Source organism: Macaca thibetana, chromosome 7 (assembly GCF_024542745.1).
Source record: "Macaca thibetana thibetana isolate TM-01 chromosome 7, ASM2454274v1, whole genome shotgun sequence".
NCBI lineage: Eukaryota > Metazoa > Chordata > Mammalia > Primates > Cercopithecidae > Macaca > Macaca thibetana.
This window is the reverse complement of record NC_065584.1, coordinates 34,472,522-34,499,317: the sequence shown is the minus strand read 5'-3', so window position 1 is coordinate 34,499,317 and position 26,796 is coordinate 34,472,522. Positions and strand designations below refer to the sequence as shown.

Here is a 26,796-nt window from a genome sequence, read left to right as displayed (position 1 = left end):
GAATCTGGTTCTATAACAAGTTCCTAATAAGCTGTAGCCAAAAAACATTTGATGAGGTATTATAATTATTTCAATATAAAGCACCCACTAGATGGAGCCAGTGTCTGGTTCATATGTAAGTCCTTTCCATATATTAGATATTTTCTTTGAAGCAATTATTTTAGAGTGTAGCTGTTTTTCTCAGGTGAAAAATTCTTAGCTAGATTGGTGAGTTGGGGAAGAGTGACTTATAAGATATGAATTGAATCGAGAAAAAGAAAATTCTGTATTGGAGGTGGTAATGTGGTTGGGGATCTCCATTAACACTTACCTAGGGCTTTTGTGTTTGTTTTATTGTAGAATCTATACCCCATTCACAGAAGATACCGAGACTGTGGGCCAGAGAGCCCTGCACTCAATTCTGAATGCGGCCATCATGATCAGTGTCATTGTTGTCATGACTATCCTCCTGGTGGTTCTGTATAAATACAGGTGCTATAAGGTGAGCATGAGACACAGATCTTTGCTTTCCACCCTGTTCTTATGGTTGGGTATTCCTGTCACAGTAACTTAACTGATCTAGGAAAGAAAAAATGTTTTGTCTTCTAGAGCTAAGTTAGTTTTTAGTTTTGTTCCTCTTCACTGTGGAACATTCAAAAAATACAAAAAGGAAGTCAGGTGCATGTGTAATGCCAGGCTCAGAGGCTGAGGCAGGAGGATCGCTTGGGCCCAGGAATTCACAATCAGCTTGGGCAACATAGCAAGATCCTGTCTGTATTAAAGAAAACAAAAAACAAATATTGGAAGTATTTTATATGCATGGAATCTATATGTCATGAAAAAAGTAGTGTAAAATATATATATTATGATTAATTATCAAGAGTTAGTGATAATTCATATTATTTTGGATTTCAATGCCTTTTTAGGCCATTGTCTCAAACAATAAAACCAGAAAACAAAAAAGGTATAACTGAAAAATAAACATTTTCATATAATAGCACAATCTAAGTGGGTTTTTGTTTGTTTGTTGAAACAGGGCTTTGCCCTGTCACCCAGCCTGGAGTGAAGTGCAGTGGCGCGATTTCGGCTCACTGCAGCCTCAACCCACCAGTTTCGAGCGATTCTCCTGCCTCTGCCTCCCCATTAGCTGGAATTACAGGCGCCCACCACCACACTCAGCTAATTTTTGTATTTTTAGTAGAGACGGGGTTTCACCATGTTGGCCAGGCTGGTCTCAAACTCCTGGCCTCAAGTGAACTTCCCGCCTTGGTCTCCCAAAGTGCTGGGATTACAGGTATGAGCCACTGCGCCTGGCCCTAAGTGGTTTTAATATTTTGATTGACAGTATACTGAAGAAATACACTCTAAGACCTTTGTGAATCTCCTCATTCACAAATAACACTATAGGATATAATGGTCCCTATAAAATACGGTATAACTAAAATCAGATTTTCATGTTAGAGTACAGAACAATAAAGCCATGTTCAGATGCTGGTATTAAACTCACTGGTGACTGGTCACACCTTGCCTAAACTGGTAGCCATCATGCACCCCCTCACCATCTCTACCGTATTACTTCATTCCTCGGAAAGTGGGGCGCTGGGAGGTTGTACAGGAAAGACACAGACACACCCTTCTCAGCCTCTCCTCCCCTAGCTCGCTCTTTTGCCAAGTGGCCTACTGCTGAGTTTCAGCCAACTAGCACGTTTCAGACTCATACCTTAGAAAAAGTTACACATTATCACAAGTCATGCACCTTTTAAGATCATTTTCAAATAATAGAAATTATAAATGTTCAGCCAGACATGGTGGCTCATGCCTGTAATCCCAGCACTTTGGGAGGCCAAGGCAGGAGGATTGCTTGAGGTCAGGAGTTTTTTTGTTGTTGTTGTTTTCCTCCCGAGACAAAGTCTCGCTCTTGTCCCACAGGCTGGAGTGCGATGGTTCGATCTTGGCTCACTGCAAGTTCTGCCTCCCGGGTTCAAGCCATTCTGCTGCCTCAGCCCCCTGAGTAGCTGGGATTACAGGCACCTGCCACCACGCCCGACTAATTTTTGTATTTTTGGTAGAGACTGGTTTTTATCATGTTGGCCATGGTTGGTCTAGAACCGCTGATCTCAGGTGATCCACCCGCCTCGGCCTTGCAAGTGCTTGGATTATAGGTGTGAGCCACTGTGCCCGGCCGAGGTCAGGGGTTTGAGACCAGCCTGAGCAGCATAGTGAGATCTGTCTCTACCAAAAAAAAAAAAAAATTACCTTTCCAAATGTTGGAATCTACTCTGTTTCTTTCTAGTATTTATTTCTGTATACTTTTCTAACATGGTTAAAATGTATAATCAGTATGTGTCCTTTTACTTTGGTGTGAGCATTTTTTCTATTATAAATTCTTAGAAAATATTTCTATGGCTATGAGATATTTGACTCAAGTACCTTATAATTTACTTCTCAAATGTCCCTGATGTTGCACATTTGTTTCTAGTGTTTCACTATTTTAAAAAACAGTAATGTCTGTCTTTATGCCTAGAGCTTTTTCAGTTTTTCAAATTATTTCCTTCGGGTAAAATCCTAGAAGTAGAATTTCTGGGGCAAATTATCTACGTATTTGTAACTCTCTTGGGATACAAAATCCCATTTTCAAAAAGCTTATATCAGTTTGTACTTAACACCGGTAGTGAATGAGAGTATCTCTCATACCTCACCAGTGCTGAATTTCTTTTTTAAAACTATGTGCTGGTTTTTATGGGTAAAGAAAATGTCTTAATTTGCATTTAGTTGGTTACTAGTAATATCAATACCTTTCAATGCTTGTAAACTTTAAAGTTATACAGAGTTTAACCTTGCTTGTTGAACATTTGAGTGAGTGGAAGTGTTAAGTGATAGCCGTCTGTATAATCTGTTAGTAATGTATGGATACCATTAAAGATGACAGGTATGCGTGATGATGACAGGTTGTTACCAACACTCAGAAGGCCAAAAAGCAAGTGATATAAACCCATGCTGGGAAGCATTTGCCTCCCCCACTTTAAAAATGCTAGTTTCTTAATTCCTTTCTTTATCCCTTTTTCACCATATATATTTTGTCTGCATGTGTTTACTTGCCTTTGGTTTCCTTGCTTTAGTAGACTGATCTTGTGACTTTTACCAGGATCCCATTATACTTTTGTTCTTCTGTTTATTTCTCAGATTTTATTGGAGGGTGGAATTCTACTTTTTCTTTCTTATAATTTAGAATTTACATACAGATTTCCTGCCTTTCCCTTACAAAATACCTTTGTAATTGGATAGGTGGAGCTCTGGACTCAGAGTTCTTTCTCCTAGTAATCTTAGGAAATTATTTAGTTTTTCTGTATTTTCATATTTTCACACATAAAAGAGAAAGCACCATCTCTAAACTACCTCTTCTTTTCTCTGTTTTAAGCATGTATGGGTTTTCCCAGTCTTGGGCAGTGACATGTACAGGACAAGTATCGCTTTACATCCGCCTTGTTTAATTTAAATACGAACTCTTTGAGGTAACCCCTACTATTATCCCAGTTTTATGGATGAGGCACTGAGGCAGGGGTCACACAGCTAGTGTGGGTCAGAACCTAATGGGTCAGAATGGATATTTGAGTACAGAGTTTGGCCTGGATTGACACACACAGCTATTACTTAAGATTCCTCTCACATTCAGTCCTCAGCTCCCTGAAGTGTGGGTTCTCTTTTCATGCCTCCATGGAAACTGCGTATCATGTGGTTACCAGTTTTTCCTTTGGTCGTATCTGCTGATGTTTTTGAACCTGATTTTTCTGGACCTTATTGCCATTTGACTTATTTATTGCCTCCCGCTTCACATTGATTCTGGCTTTTGCTTTTCTTCCTACTTTGGTCCTCTTTGCAGTTTCCTAAAGCTAACCAGCCATGATTCTCAGATGATGGACTTTTTCGTCTCTCCCATTACTGCTTGGGAAATTATATTTTAATCTCATGGTTTAAATTTTCATCCTTAAACATAACTTTTAATGGAGTATTTTTAGCCCAGAAGGGCCCGTGGTTGGTTTGTTTTCTGCTTTGCGTATCTCTTCTACTCAGATACCTGGTAGCATGTAAATCGAACGACTTATCCTTTATACCATTTCATTATCATCAGTAGGACTGCTTTGCTGGGGTGTGTGTGTGTGTGTGTGTGTGTGTGTGTGTGTGTGTGTGTGTGTGTGTGTGTGGTGAAGTCTTGCTTTGTCACCTAAGCTAGAGTGTTAGGATTACAGGCGTGAGCCGCTATGCCAGGACAGCTGTTTTCTTCTAGTATTATTTGCCCTCTGTCTGAACATCTTCCTTTAGTAATTCTTTTAGAGCAAGTCAGCTGACCTCAATTTGTTTCAAGTTTTCTTCACCTTAGGATGTTTTAATTTTACCTTTATTACTGAAGGATATATGTTACTGGGCAGAAAATTGTCTTGATGTTTCCCTTTTTCAGCATTTAAAAAATGCTATTCTACTTTCTCTTAGCTTCCCTGGTTTCTGATAAAAATCAGTCATTTGAATCACTGTTCTTCTATAAGTAATACATTGTTTTGTTCTGGTCACTTTCAAAATTTTCTTTTTCTTTTCAGCAGTTATGGAACTGTGGGAGGATTTCTTTGTTCATTCTGTTCGGAGTTCACTGAGCTTTTTGAATCTCTAGGTTTATGTCTTTACCAAATTTGGAAAATTTTCAACCATTATTTCTTCAAAATTTTTCTGTACCACATTCTTTACTCTCTTCTTTTTTTTTTTTTTTTTGAGTTGGAGTCTCACTCTGTCACCCAGGCCGGAGTGCAGTGTTGCGATCTTGGTTCATTGCAACCTCTGCCTCCCTGGTTCAAGTGATTCTCCTGCCTCAGCCTCTCAAAGTGCTGGGATTATGGGTGCCTGTTACCATGCCTGGCTAATTTTGTTAATTTTTAGTAGAGACAGGGTTTTACCACATTGACCAGGCTGGTCTTGAACTCCTGGCCTTAAGTATTTTGCCTGCTTGGGCCTCCCAAAGTGCTGGGTTACAGGTGTGAGCCACCACACTCGCCTTTTTTTTTTCTTCTTTTTTTTTTGATTTTGAGACTGAGTCTTGCTTTGTCAGCCAGGCTGGAGTGTGGTGGTGCAATCTTGGCTCACTGCAACCTCTGCCTCCCTGATTCAAGCTATTCTCCTGCCTCAGCCTCCCAGAGTGCTGGGATTATGGGTGCCTGTTACCATGCTTGGCTAATATTGTTAATTTTTAGTAGAGACGGGGTTTTACCACATTGACCAGGCTGGTCTTGAACTCCTGACCTTAAGTATTCTGCCTGCCTGGGCCTCCCAAAGTGCTGGGTTACAGGTGTGAGCCACCACACCCGGCCCCCCCCCCCTTTTTTTTTTTTTTTTTTGAGGCTGAGTCTTGCTTTGTCACCCAGGCTGGAGTGCAATAATGTGATCTCAGCTCACTGCAGCCTCAGCCTCCCAAGTAGCTGGGATTACAAAGATGTGCCACCATGGCCAGCTAATTTTTGTGTTTTTATTAGAGGTGGGGTTTCACCATGTTAGCCAGGCTGGTCTCAAACCCCTGGCCTTAAGTGATCCGTCTCCCTCAGCCTCCTGAAGTGCTGGGATTACAGATGTGAGCCACCACGCCTGGCTCTTTACCCTCTTCTGGGGGTGACGACACAAATGACTTTTTATTCCACAGGTCTCTGAGGCTCTGTTTATTTTCCAATTTTTTTCACTATTGTTGTGGTTAGATAATTTCTCTTGATCTGTCTTCAAGTTTCCTGACATTTGCATTTTGTTACTAAACCTATTCAGTGAAATGTTTTTGGTTATTTTATTTTTAGTTCTAAAATTCCTATTTAGCCCTTCTTTACATTTTTTTATTCTGAAACTTAAAACTTTCCTTTCATTTTAAGAGGGTTTGCCCTTACTTCTTGGAGCATTTTTATGCTCCGAGGATGTTGATATTTTTGTTTTATTGGCCAGTTGATCTGACTGGGTTAGGTCCAGCCAGCCTTGTGTGAACTGTGGTTACATTATCAGTTCATTTTTCAAAGCCTTTGCAGTGTTGCTCAGATCTGCCCCATGTATATGCCACCCAGTCACCAGTCTGGGACTGGTATAGTGGTGTTCTATTTGTAATTCGGTCGTCAGGGTTGGTGTGTGCTGTTGAGGATCACATCCATACCCGCTCACCTTGGGAATGGACCCACAAGTTTATAAACAGCTTTAAGAGATTGCTTTAATGAGTTTCTCTCTTTCTGTGATCTCCCTGTGGTTTCTTGGGCTTCCCTTTTCCATTCCTGCAGCTCAAAGTGGGCTTTATCTTCCTGAAGTCAGGGCCAAAATGTGGGAGGAGAGAGAGAAATAAAGCAAGGGCTATTTGCCCCACTCTCTTGGAACTGCCATTCCTCCAGTCAGAGAAAAAGGATTCCCTCCCTCTGAGGATTGTGTGAGGACTGGGCATACAAGAATGGAGAAAAGGGGAAAAGAAGGCCGAGCGCTGTGGCTCATGCCTGTAATCCTAGCACTTTGGGAAGCTGAGGTGGGCGGATTGCCTGAGCTCAGGAGTTCATGACCAGCCTGGGCAACGCGGTGAAAACCTGTCTCACTAAAATGCAAAAAATTAGCCGGGCGCGGTGGCGGGCACCTGTAGTTCAAGCTACTCAGGAGGCTGAGGCAGAAGTATTGCTTGAACCCGGGAGGTGGAGGTTGCAGTGAGCTGAGATTGTGCCACTGCACTTCAGCCTGAGTGACAGAGCGAGACTCTGTCTCTAAAAAAAAAGGAAGAAAAACTGGATTTTTACACTCTCTGGGTGTTAGGAGAGCTCTTTCCTGATCCTCAAGCCAGAACTAGAGGTCTTGTGGAGCTCCCATTGTCTTGCTAATGCCCACTCAGGTTGTATTGAGTACAGATGGAGGAAAAAAAAAAATGGTAGGCTCACTGCTAGTGCTTCTAATTCCCCAGCCCACCTACCTCTAGTTACTTTTGCAACCAGCTGCTGCCTGCTTTCTGCCCAGGTTTTGTAACTCTGTTCAGTGGGACAGAGAGAGTGGAATGTGCTTTACTCCATCTTATCTGGAATCTTTCTTAATATATTTTTTGTCACATTTGTGCATCTTTTATCCATCCTTCATTTTGTTTTATTTTATTTTTTGAGACAAGAGTCTCAGTCTCTTGCCCAGGCTGGAGTGTAGTGGTGTGATCTTGGCTCACTGCAACCTCTGCCTTCTGGGTTCAGGCAATTCTCCTGCCTCAGCTCCCAAGTTGTTGGGATTACCAGTACCCGCCACCATGCCTGGCTAATTTTTGCCTTTTTAGTAGAGACGAGGTTTTGCCATGTTGCCCAGGCTGGTCTCGAACTTCTGACCTCCGGTGATCCACTGGCCTCAGCCTCCCAAACTGCTGGGACTACAGGCCTGAGCCACCACGCCCAGCCCTATCCTTCATTTTAGACAGTTTAAGAGGTTTGTATTCAGCCAGATTTCCACATTGACTTGTTCATTTGTGTTGTGATGTTTTTTAATGTTCAAGTCTTAGCACGCACAAACAATTATATAGAAACAAGTTGTTTACTTTGACTCCCAATATTAGTAAAAGGAGCTTTTGAGTCAGAGATCAGTAACTTGCCAGAGCCTGTTTGGAAATAAACCCTGAGGATTTCTCCTATCAGTGGTTGGTTATGCAATGTCTATGGCAAGCCCTAGAAGCTAAAAGACCAAACCTTAAAATGTTAGAAACAGAAAAGGCAGTTAATTATTATACATAATTTGTTATAAAAGGAACTATAACTTAGTAAAGCCAGATGATTTCTGGCCTTGACGGTTTAGGGTTTAGAGAAGACACTGTTGTGTACTGAAGCAGGGCTGTTTTCTTTCATATCCTTTAGCACAGGAAAGCAGAACTAGGGATTTTTGCAAGATGAGAAAGCCCTGTTTTAACGTGTGTGTATAACATAGTAATAAAAGAAATGCATGTGAAAATAACAAATTAACATATTTGGCATATTGCCTTTGTCAAGATTAGTCTTTTTTATCAAGTAACTAAGCCAAATTAAATCAGTAATTACAAAAAGTTTGTACACTGATTTAGTAATCTTGCTTTTATGATATATTCTAAAGAAGGAATTGGAAATGCAGAAAAATATTTGTGAAGTAGGATGTTCATTTTAGCGTAAATTAAAATTGGGGAAAGAAAGGGAAAACAATACAGATTCCATGCATAAGGCAAAAGTTCAATTGTGGGTTTATCCATGTGAGTAGACTATTATTTTGTCATTTAAAAATCATAGTTTAAGCTGGGTGCAGTGGCTCATGCCTGTAATCCCAGCACTTTGGGAGGCTGAGGTGGGCAGATCACCTGAGATCGGAAGTTCGAGACCAGCCTGACCAACATGGAGCAATCCCATCTCTACTAAAAATACAAAAAAATTAGCCGGGCATGGTGGCAAGCGCCTGTAATCCCAACTACTCGGGAGGCTGAGGCAGGAGAATCGCTTGAATCTGGGAGGCAGAGGTTGCGGTGAGATTGTGCCGTTGCACTCCAGCCTGGGCAACAAGAGCAAAACTCCATCTCTAAATAAATAAATAAATAAATAAATAAATAAAAGTTTCAAGCCAGGTGCAGTGGCACGCACCTGTAGACCCAGTTACTTGGGACCCTGAGACAAGATGATTGCTTGAGCCCAGGTTTTCCAGTCTAGCCTGGGAAACATAGTGAGACCCCGGTCTCTTAAAAAAAATCATATTTTCAAATAATATTTGGTGGCATGAGAATATGTTTGTAATAAAACATTACGTTTGTGAAAGCAGAATGTAAACAGTACACTAGTTGATTCTCACTGTTAAAGGGTCTTTACACACGCCTATACATGCAGATAGAAAACATGTCTGAAAGGGAAATGGTTTTGTTTTGTTTCATACTGTTTTTCTGAGACAGAGTCTCACTTTGTCACCGAGGCTGGAATGTAGTGGTGCTATCTCGGCTCACTGCAACCTCCACCTCCTGGGTTCAAGCAATCCTCCCACCTCAACCTCCCTGGTAGCTGGGGCTACAGGAGCCCGCCACCACGCCTGGGTAATTTTCGTATTTTTAGTAGAGATGGGGTTTTGGCATGTTGGTCAGGCTGGTCTCAAACTCCTGACCTCAAGTAATCCACCTGCTTCAGCCTCTCACACTGCTGGGATAACAAGCGTGAGCCACTGTGCCTGGCCTGAAAGGGAAATGTTGGTATTAATTTTGGTTGTCACTGCCCATTAGAATAGTTTTCTTCTTTTAGTGTTTCTGTGTTTCTTAAATGTTATAAGCATATGTTACTTTTGATTCAGAAAAATGCTATTTTTAAAATAAACAAGACTGGGCATGGTGACTTTCACCAATCTATCTGAGACCAGAGGATCACTTGAAGCCAGGAGTTCAAAACCAGTTTGGGCAACACAGTGAGACCCCCCACCTCTACAAAAAAAAAAAAATTTAAAAAGCCAGGCATGGTGGCGTACCCACACCTATAGTCCTAGGTACTAGGGAGTCTGAGGTGAGAGTATGGCTTGAGCCCAGTGGTTTGAGATTGCAGTGAGCTATGATCATGCCACTGTACCCCAGCCTGGGCGAACACAGTGAGACCCTATCTCAAAAAATAATAAATAAAAATTTGGGGGCTCATATAAGGTACAGTTAAAAAAAATTAAAATTAGGCCGGGCACGGTGGCACACGCCTGTAATCCCAGCACTGTGGGAGGCTAAGGAGGGTGGATCACTTGAGATCAAGAGTTCAAGACCAGCCTGGCCAACATGGTGAAACCTCGTCTCTAATAAAAATACAAAAATTAGCTGGGCGTGGTGGTGGGTGCCTGTAATCCCAGCTATTCGGGAGGCTAAGGCAGGAGAATTGCTTGAATCTGGGAGGTGGAGGTTGTGGTGAGCTGAGACCATGCCACTGCACTCCAGCCTGGGCAACAGAGTGAGGCTTCATCTCCCAAAAATAAATAAATAAAATAAAAAAAAGAAATAGGAACATCTCCTTCTTCCCTTGCCAAAAACCAAGGTGAAAAACATCTCTCAAGAAAGATGAGAATTTCAATTATTTAATATTTATTCTGGTCCTTAATTTAAAGCTTAATATGGAATCCCAGCGTACATCTCCCACTGTTAATGTCTGTCTTGGCCAAGACAGACAAGTTTTAAAGAGTGAGATAAAATTTAGGCTAAAGTTGAAGTATTTGGAGGGAAATATACAAGTGTTCTCAGCTTACTTTTTTTGTTTTTTTGAGATGGAGTCTCGCTCTATTTCTCAGGCTGGAGTGCAGTGGCGCGATCTCAGCTCTCTACAACCTCTGCCTCCAGGTTGAAGTGATTCTCCTGCCTCATCCTCCTGAATAGCTGGAACTGCAGGCGTGTGTCACCACGCCCGGCTAATTTTTGTATTTTTAGTAGATACGGGGTTTCACCATATTGGCCAGGCTGGTCTTGAACTCCTGACCTCATGATCTGCCCACCTTGGCGTCCCAAAGTGCTGGAATTACAGGCGTGTGTCACCATGCCTGACTTCTCAGTTTACTTTGATATGTATTAATAATAACAAAGACTAATGGATGAGGAGCTAGAAAGAAATTTTATAAACCAAGTACTACAAAATATGAATGGTAGACTCTGGGTGATATATGAGTATATACTGTAAAATTTGTTAAATTTTGCTGTGTGTTTGAACATTTTTGTAACAAAACGTTGGAAAAGTTTTGTGGAAGAACACCAGAAACAACTTTGTTGTATTGGATAGTCAACTTAATTTAGAATATTCAAATGTTGGCCAGGCACGGTGGCTCGTGCCTGTAATCCCAGCACTTTGGGAGGCCAAGGCAAGCAGATCACCTCAGGTTGGGAGTTCAAGACCAGCCTGACCAACATGGAGAAACCCTGTCTCTACTAAAAATACAAAATTAGCCAGGCGTGGTGGTGCATGTCTGTAATCCCAGCTACTTGGGAGGCTGAGGTGGGAGAATTGCTTGAATCCAGGAGGCAGAGGTTGTGGTGAGCCAAGATCACGCCATTGCACTCCATCCTGGGCAACAAGAGTGAAACTCCGTCTCAAAAAAAAAAAAAAAAAAAAAAAAAGAATATTCAACTGTCCACGAAGTACCAGTATCTAGGTAAAGCCATTCTGTTGGCCTTTCCCAAGTTGTACTATTTTATAAAGTTGTTTTAAAGAGAGATGTGGGCCGGGCATGGTGGTGCACATCTGTAATCTCAGCACTTTGGGAGCCTGAAGCGGGCGGATCACTTGAGGTCAGGCGTTTGAGACCAGCCTGGGCAATATGGCAAAACCCCATCTCTACTAAAAATACAAAAATTAGCCTAGCGTGGTGTCACACATGTGTGGTTCCACCTACTCGGGAGGCTTAAGCACAAGAATTGTTTGAACCCAGGAGGCAGAGGTTGCAGTGAGCTGAGATCATGCCACTGCACTCCAGTCTGGGCGACAAAGTGAGACCCCGTCTCAGAAAAAAAAAATTTGTACTTTTTAAGGGTTGTGGGACCTATTAATTATATTGAAATGCTTTCTTTTCTAGGTCATCCATGCCTGGCTTATTATATCATCTCTATTGTTGCTGTTCTTTTTTTCATTCATTTACTTGGGGTAAGTCGTGCAATTTTTGGTCTTTCTTTCAGAATTAACTACCTTTGTGCTCTGTAGCCATCACTTAAAGCCATGTACTTTGTTGAAGAATTACTCTGAAGTTTTAATTGTTTCCACATTTAGGTCATACTTGGTATATAAAAGACAAGTCAGTATTACTAATTGAGACATTCTTCTGTTGCTCCTTGCTTATAATAAGTAGAACTGAAAGAAGACTGCAGTTAATTCTAAGCCTTTTTGAAGATTATATATTCTTCTAGTAGAAGTCTGAATCAAAATGTTAAGAAAGGGTTTTAAGAATGTATAAAAACCAGAGTAATTGATTTTCATACTTCTGTATTTTTTTTCGGTGACTCTTTTTTCTTTCAAACGAAATCTTATATGAAATTTTCATATATAATACAGAAAAAAGTGGATCTGGTCTGTCAAAGAGAATAGTGAAGCTCAGAGATGTGCCAGCCTGGCCTTTTTCTCAGCTCAAGTGGCAGAATACAGTTTGTAAACAATTGCACTAGCTCTTAAATTCAAAGAGGCAGTAAAACTAATAAATAAATTGGAGAGTTATTTCTTTGGTAGAGGGTTAAAGGAAATAACTACAGACAAAAGAAGCAAATATTAGAATCTATGTGAAATGGATGATATTCTAGAAAAAAAATTATCAAAACTGACCCCTGAAGAGAGAGAAAATTTAAACAGAGCAAAGAAGAAATACAGAAAGTTACAAAGAAGTTTCCACCCCACCTGCACAAATGACAATAGTACCGGGCCCCAGTGGATTCATGGGGAAATTCTGTTGAATATTTATTTAAGGAATGGTAACTCTAATACTAGGTGTTCCAGAACATATAAAAAGAAAAAAGGTTCCAGATTAATTTTAATTAATTAATTAATTAAAGAAGCCAGCATAACATTGATAACTAAAGCCTTGCAAGTTACCAAGTAAAAGAAAACTATTGGTCAGTTATATTTATTGATCTCAAAAGAATAACAGAATTTTTTTTTTTTTTTTTTTTTTTTTGAGACGGAGTCTCGCTCTGTCGCCCAGGCTGGAGTGCAGTGGCCGGATCTCAGCTCACTACAAGCTCCGCCTCCCGGGTTTACGCCATTCTCCTGCCTCAGCCTCCCGAGTAGCTGGGACTACAGGCGTCCGCCACCTCACCCGGCTGGTTTTTTGTACTTTTTAGTAGAGACGGGGTTTCACCGGGTTAGCCAGGATGGTCTCGATCTCCTGACCTCGTGATCCGCCCGTCTCGGCCTCCCAAAGTGCTGGGATTACAGGCTTGAGCCACCGTGCCCGGCCAAGAATAACAGAATATTAAGAGAATTCAGCAATAGATAAAAAGAATACTACTTTTTTTTGAGTCAGTCTCTGTCGCCCAGGTTGGAGTGTAGTGGCATGATCTCAGCTCACTGCCATCCCCACCTCCTGGATTCAAGCGATTCTCCTGCCTCAATCCCCCAAGTAGCTGGGACTACAGGTGCGCACCACCACACCCAGCTAATTTTTGTATTTTTAGTAGGGACAGGGTTTCACCATGTTGGCAAGGATAGTCTTGATCTGCTGACCTCGTGATCCGCCCACCTTGGCCTCCCAAAGTGCTGGAATTACAGGTGTGAGCCACCGCACCCTGCCATAATAATACATTTGACCAAGTGGAGTTGGTTTGCAGAATGGAAGACTGCTTCATTATAAGTTGCCGTATCACTAGATCACCATCTCTGTACTTGCTAAAAGGCATTGGATGATTCCACACGTGTTCTTGATCAAATTCCTTAATAAAACAAATAGATGGGGTCAGGTGTGGTGGCTCATGCTTATAATCTCAATACTCTGGGAGGCTAAGGTAGGAAGATAGCTTGAGGTTGAGAGTTGGATACCAACATGTGCAACGTAACAAGACGTTGCCTCTACAAAAAATAAATTAGCTAATTGTGGTGTGTGCCTGTAGTTCTAGCTGCACGGGAGACTAAGGTGGGAGGATGGCTTGAGCCCAGGAATTCAAGCCTGTAGTGAGCTATGATTGCACCACTGCACTCCAGTCTCTAAAAATAAGTAAATAAATAAATCTCTAACATTATAAAATGTATGCATCTCATTCTAAAGGCCAATGTCATCCTCATAGGGAAACTAGAAGCTTGCCTACTAAGGTCAGGAATGAGATGGAGGTTTTCTTTTCTCCTCTTCTCTTCTCTTCTTTTTTTGTTTTTTTCTGAGACAGAATCTTATTCTGTCATCCAGGCTGGAGTGCAATGGTGTGGTCTCAGCTCACAGGAACCTCCGCCTCCCGGGTTCAAGCAATTCTCCTGCCTCAAGGCCTCCCAAGTAGCTGGGATTACAGGCGCCTGCCACCATGCCTGACTAATTTTTGTATTTTTAGTGGAGCAGAGGTTTCACCATGTTGGCCAGGCCTGTCTTGAACTCCTGACCTCAGGTGATCCGCCTTCCTGTGCCTCCCAAAATGCTGGGATTACAGGTGTGAGCCACTGTGCCTGGCTGAAATGAAAGTTTTCTTTATCACCAATTATCTAGCATTGCTCTGGAGGGACTATCAAACACAAATAAGAGAAAGCAATAAGAACTATGTAATTTGGAAAAGAAGGTTAAATTACCAATATTTGGAGATAAAATGATTGTTTACTTTGTTTTAGAACTAACCGAAAACCAATTCAAATTATTCAGTAAGTTTGGTAAGGCAATTGATTACAAAATTAAACAAAAATACCCTGGCTGTGTGCCGTGGCTCATGCCTGTAATCCCAGCACTTTGGGAGGCTGAGGTGGGTGGATTACCTGAGGTCAGGAGTTGGAGACCAGCCTGGCCAACATAGTGAAACCCCACCTCTACTAAAAATACAAAAAATTAGCCAGGCGTGGTGGTGGGTGCCTGTAATCCCAGCTGCTTAGGAGGCTGAGGCAGGAGAATGGCGTGGAGGTTGCAGTGAGCCGAGATTGCACCATTGCACTCCATCCTGGGCAACGAGAGCGAAACTCCGTCTCAAAAAAGTAAAATAAAATGAAAACATAAATCAATAACCTTCACATAAACAACTAGTTAGAAAACATAATAAAAGGACAGGTCCCATTTATGATAGCAGCAAAAAAGATGAAATACCTATAAGTAAACAAGAATTGTGCAAGCCCTGGACACTGGTGAAGCAGAGGTGCCAGCTGAGGTCCTGCCCCCAGCTCCCCTTAAGCTGAGCAGTGTGGAGAACATCTTGCACAGGCTGCTGACTGCCTTCCAAGAAGCCCTTGACCTTTACCATGTGTTGGTCTCCCGTGACCAGGTAGGCACTGAGCAGTAGCATGTGTAGACTGAGCTGACCTCTACCTTCCTTTGGATCCACAGCCAGTTGTAGGCCAACAACTGGGTGGATCGGTCTGATGTGGCTCCAGGCCCTCTCCAGCTCAGGTTACCCCTCCTTACATACATTGTACTCAGGCTGTGCAGAGGAAGGCAGGGGCACTGAGGGCCAGCAGTCCCTGTTCCTGCTTCTGAAGAAATAGATATTTTAAGTGAATAAAACTGAGGGCCAGCAGTCCCTGTTCCTGCTTCTGAAGAAATAGATATTTTAAGTGAATAAAGTGACAGCTTAGAGGAGTGAAAAAAAAGATAATATGCAAGATCTATTATTGAGAAATTTTAAGGCTGGGTGTGGTGGCTCACACTTGTAATCCCACCTATTTGGGAGGCCGAGGTGGGAGGATCCTTTGAGCCCAGGGGTTCTAGACCAGCCTGGGCAACATGGTGAAACTCCATCTCTACAAAACATACAAAACTTAGCCAGGCGTGGTGGTGCATGCCTATAGTCCCAGCTGCTTGGGAGGCTGAGGCAGGAGGATGACTTGAGCCAAGGACTTTGGGGCTGCAGTGAACTATGATTGTGCCCTCTATCCAGGGTGACAGACTTTGTCTCTATTAAAAAAATTAAAATATGCTATCATTTGTGTCAAGTAGAAAAGTATATGTATGATATGTATAGATTTTCTGGAAGGATGTACGTGAAATTAGTAATAGTGCTTTCCAGCCAGGCACGGTGGCTCACACCTGTAATCTCAACATTTTTGGAGGTGGAGACGGGGATTGCTTGAGCCTAGGAGTTCATAGCCAGCCTGGGCAACATAGCAAGACCCCATCTCAAGAAAAAATAGTGCTTTCCTCTAGAGAGGGGAACCGTGGGACACAATGGGGAGAAAACCTACTTTTCAGTGTCTGTTGTGAATTTTATATCTTATTCATGTATTACCTAGGCAAAGAGTAATAAATAGGTTTTTTTGTTTGTTTTTGTTTTAGTTCGAGGATACCGGAAATGCTTAATATAAATATCTACATTGTCCAGAAATTTCAATGTTTACTCTATTTTGGAATTTCAAAGTGGGAGAGGAATCATCTTTCTGGACAGTACCTGAAACTCAAAGTTTATGCCTAAAGGTGTGCTTGCTTTCTCCTCAGTTACCTCAGGCATCTTCTATAGTTGCAATCTCTTTGTTATTAGATGGTGGATTTTTCCTCCCCAAAATTAAAATAGCGTTTTGTTCATTATAGAAATACTGAATAGTCACTTTTTTAAAAAAGACATTATGTAAGATGATAAAGAAGAAAAATGACCAGATTCCCACCACCTAAAGATAAGTCCTGTCATGCTTTCAGGAATTAATATATCAATTTCTCATCTACTCTTCTCTCACACTATTTTGCACAAATGGGATCATAAATGGGATCCTATATTGTGTATATATAAAAGTGTGTGTGTGTTTGTGTGTGTGTATGATGATTCTTCTCCCGCTTTGAAGGAGAAAGAAAGCACACCTTTAAGCATAAACTTTGGGTTTCAGATACTATCCGGAAAGATGATTTATCTCCTACTTTGAAATTCCAAAATACATACATATATATATATATATGTGTATATATATATATTTTTTTTCTTTTCTTTTTTAGAGTTAGAGTCTTGTTCTGTTGCCCAGGCTGGAGTGCAGTAGTGTCATCATAGCTCACGCGGCCTCCAACTCCCAGGCTCAAGCTATCTTCCTGCCCCAGCCTCCTGAGTAGCTGGAACTGCAGGCATGTGCCATCACCTTTAGCTAATTTTAAAATGTTTTTGTAGTGGTAGGGTCTCACTGTGTTGCCCAGGCTGGTCTGGAATTCTTGGCCTCAAGTTCCTCCTACCTTAGCCTCTCAAAGTGCTGGGATTAGAGCGTAAGCCACTTTGCCTATCCTGCATATATCTATTTTTAATGACTGCTAAATCTCATTGTATGAAAATGTATGTCCTAGCTATAAAATTTTTTAGCACATGTTTAATTTTTTCTAATTTCAGATGTTTTAAACTAATATTTCCCAAAGTATAGTGTGGTATTTTAGGTATTATATGATCTTTTTTCCTTTTTGTAATTATTTTTATAGTTATGGCCTGTGCAGCTGATTTCCCATTTATATGAATGATACAGAGCTTCCTGTTAAGAAAAAGTTCAGCTTGGGAAAAAAAGTGAATTGTTCAACTTGAGGGAAAAAAGTGAATTAATTGGCCAGGCACCATGGCTCATGCTTGTAATCCCAGCACTTTGGGAAGCTGAGGCAGGTGGATTGCTTGAACCCAGGAGTTTTAGATCAACCTAGGCAAACATGGTGAAACCCTATCTCTACAAAAAACATTAGAAAAATTAGTTGGGCATGGTGGCACACACCTATTGTCCCAGCTACTTAGGAGGCTGAGCTGGGAGGACCACCTGATCTCCAGAGGTCAAGACTGCAGTGAGCCGTGATTGCACCACTTTACTCCAGCCTGGGCAACAAAATGAGACCCTGGCTCAAAAAAAAAAAAACCCAACCAAAAAAGAGTAAATTAATTTAAAGGAAAGTATTAAATAAATAATAGCACAGTTGATATAGGTTATGGTAAAATTATAAAGGTGGGATATGAATATCTAATGTTTGGGAGCCATCACATTATTCTAAATAATGTGTTTTTTTTTTTTTTTTTTGAGACGGAGTCTCGCTCTGTCGCCCAGGCTGGAGTGCAGTGGCCGGATCGCAGCTCACTGCAAGCTCCGCCTCTGGGGTTCACACCATTCTCCTGCCTCAGCCTCCCGAGTTGCTGGGACTAGAGGCGCCCGCCACCACGCCCGGCTAGTTTTTTGTACTTTTTAGTAGAGACGGGGTTTCACCGGGTTAGCCAGGTTGGTCTCGATCTCCTGACCTCGTGATCTGCCGGTCTCGGCCTCCCAAAGTGCTGGGATTATAGGCTTGAGCCACCGCGCCCGGCCTAAATAATGTTTTGATGAAAATAATTGTACATAAATCTTTTAAAATCTGTTTAATTTTTTTTCAGGGAAGTGTTTAAAACCTATAACGTTGCTGTGGACTACATTACTGTTGCACTCCTGATCTGGAATTTTGGTGTGGTGGGAATGATTTCCATTCACTGGAAAGGTCCACTTCGACTCCAGCAGGCATATCTCATTATGATTAGTGCCCTCATGGCCCTGGTGTTTATCAAGTACCTCCCTGAATGGACTGCGTGGCTCATCTTGGCTGTGATTTCAGTATATGGTAAAGCCCAAGACTGATAATTTGTTTGTCACAGGAATGCCCCACTGGAGTGTTTTCTTTCCTCGTCTCTTCATCTTGATTTAGAGAAAATGGTAAAATGTACATCCCATAGCTCTTCAGTAAATCATTAATTCGCTATAATAACTTTTTCATTTGAAGATTTCAGCTGGGCATGGTAGCTTACGCCTGTAATCTCAGTACTTTGGGAGGCCGAGGCGGGCAGATCACCTAAGCCCAGAGTTCAAGACCAGCCTGGGCAACATGGCAAAACCTCGTATCTACAGAAAATACAAAAATTAGCCATGCTTGGTGGTGCACACCTGTAGTCCCAGCTACTTAGGAGGCTGAGGTGGGAGGATCGATTGAGCCCAGGAGGTCTAGGCTGCAGTGAGCCATGATTGCATCGCTGCATTCCAGCCTGAGTGACAGAACAAGACCTTGTCTCAAAAAAATTTTTGTTTTTTTTAAAGATTTTGAGGTTTTGACAAGCTGGCCAATATGGTGAAACCCTGTCTCTACTAAAAATACAAAAATTAGCTGGGTGTGGTGGCGTTCCCCTGTAATCCCAGCAACTTGAGAGGCGGAGGCAGGAAAATTGCTTGAACCCAGGAGGAGGAGGTTGCAGTGAGCCGATATGGTGCCACTGCACTCTAGCCTAGGTGACAGAGCAAGACTGTCTCAAAAAAAAAAGCAAAAAAAAAAAACAAACCAAAAAACACAGAGTGGTAGACACACAAAACGCTCAATTCATTTTTTAAATGTTTTTTTCCTTTATATGATACTGCATAAGCTTTTTTCTCTCTTTTTTTTTTTTTTTGAGACAAAGTCTTGCTGTGTCACCTAGGCTGGGGTGCAGTGGTGCAATCATAGCTCACTGCAACCTTGAACTCCTGGGCTCTTGCAATCCTCCCACTTCAGCCTCTCAAGTAGCTAGGACCATGCCTGACTAACTTTTTTATTTTTTGTAGAGAGAAGGTCTCACTATATTGCCTAGGCTGGTCTTGAACTCTTGGGCTCAAGCAATCCTCCTGCTTTGGCTTCTCAAGGTATTGGGATTATAGGAGTGAGCCATTGCATCTGGCCTCAATTCACTTAAAATCAAAATTAGGTTACCTACTTTTATAAGGTAATGTATGGAATTATTCTTTTAAAAATAAAACCAATTTGGACAGTGTGAGATACACATTCTACCGCCAGTGTGACATGGGTCCTGAACAGTTAGAACATACTTTAACCTTTAACCCAGGCAGCTTTCAGGTACGTACTCTGGGGCTATTGCCCTGTTTGAAAGCCAAAAAGAGATGCATTTTCAGAGATTAATATGTGACCCCTTCTATCTTATAAGGCCATGGCCATACTCTTTTTTTTCTTTTTGTTTTTTTCTTCTAGAGATAGGATCCCTCTCTGTTATCCACGCTAGAGTACAGTGGCATGATCATGGCTTACTGCAGCCTCAAACTCCTGTCCTGGGCTCAAACAATCCTCCCACCTCAGCCTCCAAAGTAGATAGAACTACAGGCATGCACTACCATGCCTAATTAAAAAAAAAAAAAAATTTTTTTTTTCCGAAGATGAGATCTTACTGTGTTTCCCAGGCTTGTCTGGAACTCCTGGCCTCAAGGGATCCTCCCATCTCGGCCTTCCAAAGTTTTGGGATTACAAGCATGAGCCACCATACCTGGCCATACATTTTTTTTTTTTTTGGAGACGGAGTCTGGCTCTGTCGCGCCCAGGCTGGAGTGCAGTGGCGCAAACTCGGCTCACTGCAAGCTCCGCCTCCCAGGTTCATGCCATTCTTCTGCCTCAGCCTTCCAAGTAGCTGGGACTACAGGCGCCTGCAACCACGCTTGGCTAACTTTTTTGTATTTTTAGTGGAGACAGGGTTTCACTATGTTAGCCAGAATGGGTCTCGATTTCCTGACCTCATGATTCACCTGCCTCGGCCTCCCAAAGTGTTGGGATTACAGGCGTGAGCCACCGTGCCTGGCCTGGCCATACACTTTTATCACTATTTACATACTTACTAAAATGTTTGGTGGCCTGTAATAGGAAACATCATCCTCGTTTGATTGACGAAGAAGTCTGTGGAAATAGGATTGAACTGGTTCTGTTCTTGTATTTGAGTAATCAGTTGTGGAACTATAGAAGTCGTATACTCTCTCTGACTTTCATAATTACCTAATGTTGTATAGTACTTGATGGTTTGCAAAGTAACCATCTGTTCTTGCTTAGCTGTGAGTAAGAATGCCGGGTCTGGAGACAGAATGTCTTGGTTCATCACTTTTTTTTTGAGATGGAGTCTCACTTATCACCCAGGTTGGAGTGCAGTGGTGTGATCTCAGCTCACTACAACCTCTGCCTCCCAGGGTCAAGTGATTCTCCTGCCGCGGCCTCCCGAGTAGCTGGGACTACAAGTGTGCACCACCACGCCCAGCTAATTTTTGTATTTTTAGTAGAGACGGGGTTTTGCCATGTTGGCCAGGCTGGTCTCAAACTCCTGACCTCAAATGATCTGCCCGCCTCAGCCTCCCAAAGTGCTGGGATTACAGATGTAACCACTGCGCCTGGGCTACTCATCACTTGCTAGCTATTTGACCACACAAGTTACTCAACTCCTAAGTCAGTTATGAAGATTAAATTAAATGATCTATTTAATACAATAATACACTTAGAACAGTGTCTATCAGTAAATTTTTTCTGTTTTAAGAAACAGGATCTCACTGTGTCTCCCAGGCTGGAGTGAAGTGGCACGATTATAGCTCACTGTAGCTTCAGAAGCCTGGGCTCAAGCAGTCCTCCTGTCTCAGCCTCCCGAGTAGATAAGACTACAGGCACAGGTTGGTGTTGACCTCCTGGCCTCAAGCAGCCTCCCAAAGTGCTGAGGCGTGAGCCACTGTACCCAACCCAGTGTTACATTTTTATATAATCCTATGAAATATCAAGGTAGTTATTATCCCTGTTTTACTGCTAAGAAACTTAGAGTTTACAGAGGTAAATTATTTGCCCAAGCTTAAACTCTGATCTCGAATCTGAATCCCAAGTCCAATATTCTTTTCACTGTATTACAATATTTTTACCATCAGCCCTCCATTCTGTCTGCACATCATACAAATGAGTATCTCTACAGAGCTTTGAATTCCTTTTAAACAAAAGAGATTTTTGTACCCAATGTTTAGAGTAGTGATTCTCGGCTCCATTTTTACAATGTTTCAAGATTTAATTTGTCACAAAAGTTCTGAAATTTTCAAAGCAAAAGCAATTTTAATTTAATTACTCTAAAAAATAAGCAGATTTGGCCGGGCGCGGTGGCTCAGGCCTGTAATCCCAGCACTTTGGGAGGCCAAGGAGGGCAGATCACCTGAGGTTAGGAGTTCGAGACCAGCCTGACCAACATGGAGAAACCCCGTCTCTACTAAAAATACAAAATTAGCCGGGCTTGGTGGCTCATGCCTGTAATCCCAGCTACTCGGGAGGCTGAGGCAGGAGAATCGCTTGAACCCAGGAGGTGGAGGTTGCGGTGAGCGGAGAGCATGCCACTGCACTCCAGCCTGGGGAACAAGAGTGAAACTCTGTCTCAAAACAAAACAAAAATAAACAGATTTATCATTTAGCAATTCTTTAAGGGAGAGTAAAGAATAAAACTGAAATAGTTGCGGAATGTGGCAGAGTCAAACAAGTTGAAAATCTCATTACTTTAGAGCAGGGCAGACTTCTCATGCAAACAAATTGAAGTAGAAGTGGTGAGAGTAGAGATTTCTGTGTGTGTGTTTTATTACTGTACTATCTTATGGTCCTCTGTATACTATATTATATTGTACATATATATATTATTATACAAAGAGACATGACCACTTCGAGGCATGAATTTTTTTTTTTTTTTTTGAGACAGGGTCTTACTCTGTCACCTAGGCTGGAGTGCAGTGGCGCCACCTTGGCTAACTGCAACCTCCACCTCCAGGGCTCAGGCAACCCTCCCACCTCAGCTTCCTGAGTAGCTGAGACTGTAGGCACCTGCCACCGTGAGCTGCTATTTTTTTGTATTTTTGGTAGAGATGGGGTTTTTCCATCTTGGCCAGGCTGATCTCAAACTCCTGAGCACAAGTAATCTGCTGCCTCAGCCTCCCCAAAGTGCTGGAATTACAAGCATAAGCCACTGTGCCCGGCAAGACATGAAATTTTTAAATTTAAATGCATCTAAGTGACAATAATGTCAACACAAGCTGTCAATTCTTCCTTTACAAAGTTTAGCTATACCTGTTTTATATTTTTAAGTGTTTAAAATTATTTCTATATTTTTATATTCTGAGATTTTTTTTTTTTTTTTTTTTGAGGTGGAATCTTGCTGTATTGCCCAGGCTGGAGTGCAGTGGCATGATCTTGGCTCACTGCAAGCTCCGCCTCCTGGGTTCACACTATTCTCCTGCCTCAGCCTCCCGAGTAGCTGGGACTACAGGCGCCCGCCACCACGCCCGGCTAATTTTTTGTATTTTTAGTAGAGACGGGGTTTCACTGTGTTAGCCAGGTTGGTCTCGATCTCCTGACCTCATGATCCACCCACCTCGGCCTCCCAAAGTGTTGGGATTACAGGCGTGAGCCACTGTGCCCAGCCTATATTCTGAATTTTCATGACAGAAAATGAAAGAAAAATTGCAGTTGATGGAAAGAAATGGTGGTATAAACAGGAATAACTTAGGCATATTGTTTCCTCTGATTTATTATTTTTGTAAAATAAGCTACTTTTCAGCACCACATATGTTCTGAGACCTGAATATTTAATGTGACCTAAGAGTAAAGAAGTAATAAACTTTATCTTGCAGAGAGTTACCATTTTGTTTTAAATTTACTGCCCTCTTATTTCAGGTATTTCTCAGTAGTACATAATACTGCTTTTAAAAAGGAGAAGAGATGAATTTCTTCTACTCTGCTCTTCATATTTTGAAAAGTTCAGTCAAATCCCCTGTATTAAATTCATCTCGGAGTAATCTTTTTATTTATAGTTCATATCTGTGATTAGTTTAGAAGTGACTTCTCCCTGATTCTGATCACTGTAGGTTGACAACTGCTTAAAATAGTCTATCTCATCATCATCTCTGCAGCTTTCCTTTAAACTGGGAAGACTTATTCCTATACCCCAGTAACGATACACTGTACACTAAGCAAATAGCAGTCAAACCCAAATGAAATTTTTACAGATGTTCTGCGTGGTTTTATATTGTTTAGGTTGTCCCCCCATCCCCACCGTTCACCTGCTATTTATTTCATATTCATTCAACATCTTTTTGTGTAAAAAGAGACAAAAAACATTAAACCTTTTCCCTTCGTTAATTCCTCCCTAACACCGATTTACAAGTTTAGCCCATACATTTTATCAGATGTCTTTTCTGTTTTTCTTTTTCTAGATTTAGTGGCTGTTTTGTGTCCGAAAGGTCCACTTCGTATGCTGGTTGAGACAGCTCAGGAGAGAAATGAAACACTTTTTCCAGCTCTCATTTACTCCTGTAAGTATTTGAGAATGATATTGAAGTAGTAATCAGCGTAGAATTTATTGGAACTGAAGCACATGTAACTGTGGTTGTTTTCATGGTACTTGTTCTCATCTTAAATGCACAGCATTCCTGAAACTCCTGCAGATCTCTTTGTTTCCTTGCAGATGATTGTCTTCTACCTGATGTTGATTCAAGAGAGTTTGCAATATGAATAGAAAGAAAGGAAATATTTAGATGTTGGGGAACCAGCATTCCCATTTTAAAACCTGTTAGGAGTTATTGATTAGGGCAAGCTCAAGGTTTCCTTTGAGTGACTGGTTTAGATGTCTGTCTGCTATTCAGGGAACGGAGATTGTTGAGCGGAAGGGTAATGTGAGCAGAGCTGTGCCTTCGTAAGCTGGCAGCACTGTGTGAGATGAATTGTTGGGTGGACACTGAGATCATGAGAAGCATACTAGACATAATTAAGATGATGTTGCCATGATCTAGGTGGAAATTAATGGGGTTTGAATTATGGTAGTGGCAGTAGCAATCAAGGGAAAGAGTTGAGAGGATTCAGAGGTAGAATCAATAGTTCTAGCAACTGAGGAGAGAAGTTGTAAGCTTGAAGGAAAGGTGATGAAGAAAAAATGCTTTCCTGTGTTTTCTTGTTGCTGTTGTTGAGACAGGGTCTCACTCCCACCCAGGCTGGAGTACAGTGGTGTGATCACGGCTCACTGCAGCCTTGACCTCCCAGGCTCAGGTGATCCACCCACCTCAGGCTCCCAAGTAGCTGTGACTACAGGCACACACTACCACGCCTGGCTAATTTTTTTGTATTTTATGTAGAGACAGGGTTTTGCCATGTTGCCCAGGCTGGTCTTGAACTCCTGGGCTTAAGCGATCCTCCTGCCTTGACCTCCCGAAGTGCTTGGGTTACAAGTATGAGCCACCATGCCTGGCCATGTTTTCTTGTGTGAGGAATCTGTTTAGTTTTAGATCTTTCTGTGGCTCATATCTAATTTAGTTGACAGTACCTGTGGGTCACTGAGGTAGACATTGCTAGCAGAAGTTTAGAAATGAAGTACTAGAGCTTGGGAAAAAGTTGATATTCGAGATAGAGACTTGAAGAACATTAGCAGAGAGGTGGTAGTTAAGCTCTGTGAACTGTCGAGCCATTCAAATAAAAGCAGAAGAGAAGAGGAAGACAAGGGTCAAACTTTGTCAACTACTATGTTTAGAGAATGAAACGAGAGGATACTACAGGAAGTAGAAGAAAATATTGGAAAATTGGGCAAGCCAGTATTTTTCACTTTACAGTATCATGACTGTTTTTTGATGTCAGCACATGAAATGGCTGCATAGTGTTCTCTTATGTAGATATTCAGTGGTGGGTATCCTCATTGATGGACGTTTAGATCATTTCAATTTATTTTCTATCACAGGCAGCACTTACAGAGGGCATCGATGAACTTACAAATATTATTATAAGATGTATTCTTAGAGTTGCTAAGTCAAAGGATGTGTGTATTTAAATTTTGATAGTTTGCCATATTACCTCATAAAAAAGCTATGCCAGTTTACATTCCCTTCAGTAAACGAAAGTACCAGTTTCCTTACACCTTTGGTGTTTTGTTTTGGAGACTGAGTCTCGCTATGTCACGCAGGCTGGAGTGCAGTGGCGTGATCTCGGCTCATTGCAACCTCCGCCTCTCGGGTTCAAGCAGTTGTCCTGCCTCAGCCTCCGGAGTGGCTGGGATTACGGGCGTGTGCCACCATGCCCAGCTAATTTTTTGTATTTTTAGTAGAAACACGGTTTCACCATGTTGACCAGGCTGGGTCTCAAACTCCTGACTTGAGGTGATCCGCCCGTCTAGGCCTCCCAAAATGCTAGGATTACAGGTGTGAGCCACCATGCCTGGCCACCCCTTTGTTAATCCTTGCCTGTGTCTGTGCATACATGCACATATGTATGTCTGAGAGAGAGATCTAACAGGCAAAAAAATAACATCTTGTTTTATTTTTTATTGTTTGTCTAATGCTTGGGTGATTATTTGAACTTTTTTTTCATGTGTTTCTTAGCTACAGATCTGAATTTATTTTGTAACGGGCTTGGTATAATCTTTTTCATATTTGTGAAATTAATCTTTTTTTTTTTTTTTTTTTTTTTCTGTGAGACAGTCTCTCCCTGTCACCCAGGCTGGAGTACAGTGGCGCCATCTCAACTCACTGCAGCCTGTCTCCCAGGTTCAAGCAGTTCTCCTCCCTCAGCCTCTCAAGTAGCTGGAATTACAGGCACACGCCACCATGCCTGGCAAATTTTTGTATTTTTAGTAGAGATGTTGGCCAGCCTGGTCTCAAGCGATCCAACTGCCTCGGCCTCCCAAAGCATTAGGATTACAGGCGTGAGCCACTGCTCCCAGCCCTGTAAAATTAATCTTAATTATACAAGTAATACATTATCCTTGAAAAAGGATAAAAATTACAGATAAAAATAAATTTCACAGTAACTGTCATCTCTAATCTTAATGCCTTATCAAGTACTTACCCCTGTTATCAGTTTGATGTATATCCTTGTAGATGTTTTTTGCCAATTTTTCTGTTGAGTAACTGGAAAAACAATTTCAAGGAGAGAGGCTGGGCGTGGTGGCTCACGTCTGTAATCCCAGCACTTTGGGAGGTCTAGGTGGGCGGATCACTTGAGATCAGGAATTCGAGACCAGCCTGGCCAACATGGTGAAACCCTGTCTTTGCTAAAAATATAAAAATCAGCTGGGTATAGTGGTGCACGCTTGTAATCCCAGTTACTTGGGAGGCTGAGGTGGGAAGATCACTTGAACCCAGGAGGCGGAGGTTACAGTGAGCCATGATTGTGCCACTGCACTCCAGCCTGGGTGACAGAGCAAGGCTTCAACCCCCCCCCAAAAAAAGAGAATATCAAATGTTATAAAGAAGTCAAAGGTAATGAGGACTGTAAACCATACAGTATTTGCTCCCTAAGATGTCATTAGTGACATTGAAGAGAGCAGTTTCAGTAGAGTGATAGAACCAGAAGCAATACTCCAAAGGGAAGGTGCATATGTGTGCATGCATGTATCAGGGGTTTGCCAGTGCTGGCAGTGGAAGTGATAGTGTAGGGCAGAGAATGGGTGGTGAAGAAGGAGAGGTATAGTAAATGTCATGC

At 41.9% G+C, this 26,796-nt stretch overlaps 1 protein-coding gene across 2 annotated transcripts in view; it reads left to right on the top strand.

Moving 5' to 3' along the window:
- The window catches only part of PSEN1 (presenilin 1), an 82,646-nt gene that overhangs the window by 37,772 nt on the left and 18,078 nt on the right, over positions 1–26,796 (top strand). For both annotated transcript variants that reach the window (XM_050798830.1, XM_050798828.1), the window contains exons 5-8: positions 340–481; positions 11,527–11,594; positions 17,927–18,147; positions 23,547–23,645. In XM_050798830.1, the coding sequence (XP_050654787.1) occupies positions 340–481; positions 11,527–11,594; positions 17,927–18,147; positions 23,547–23,645 (530 nt within the window). The remainder of the gene's footprint in view (positions 1–339; positions 482–11,526; positions 11,595–17,926; positions 18,148–23,546; positions 23,646–26,796) is intronic.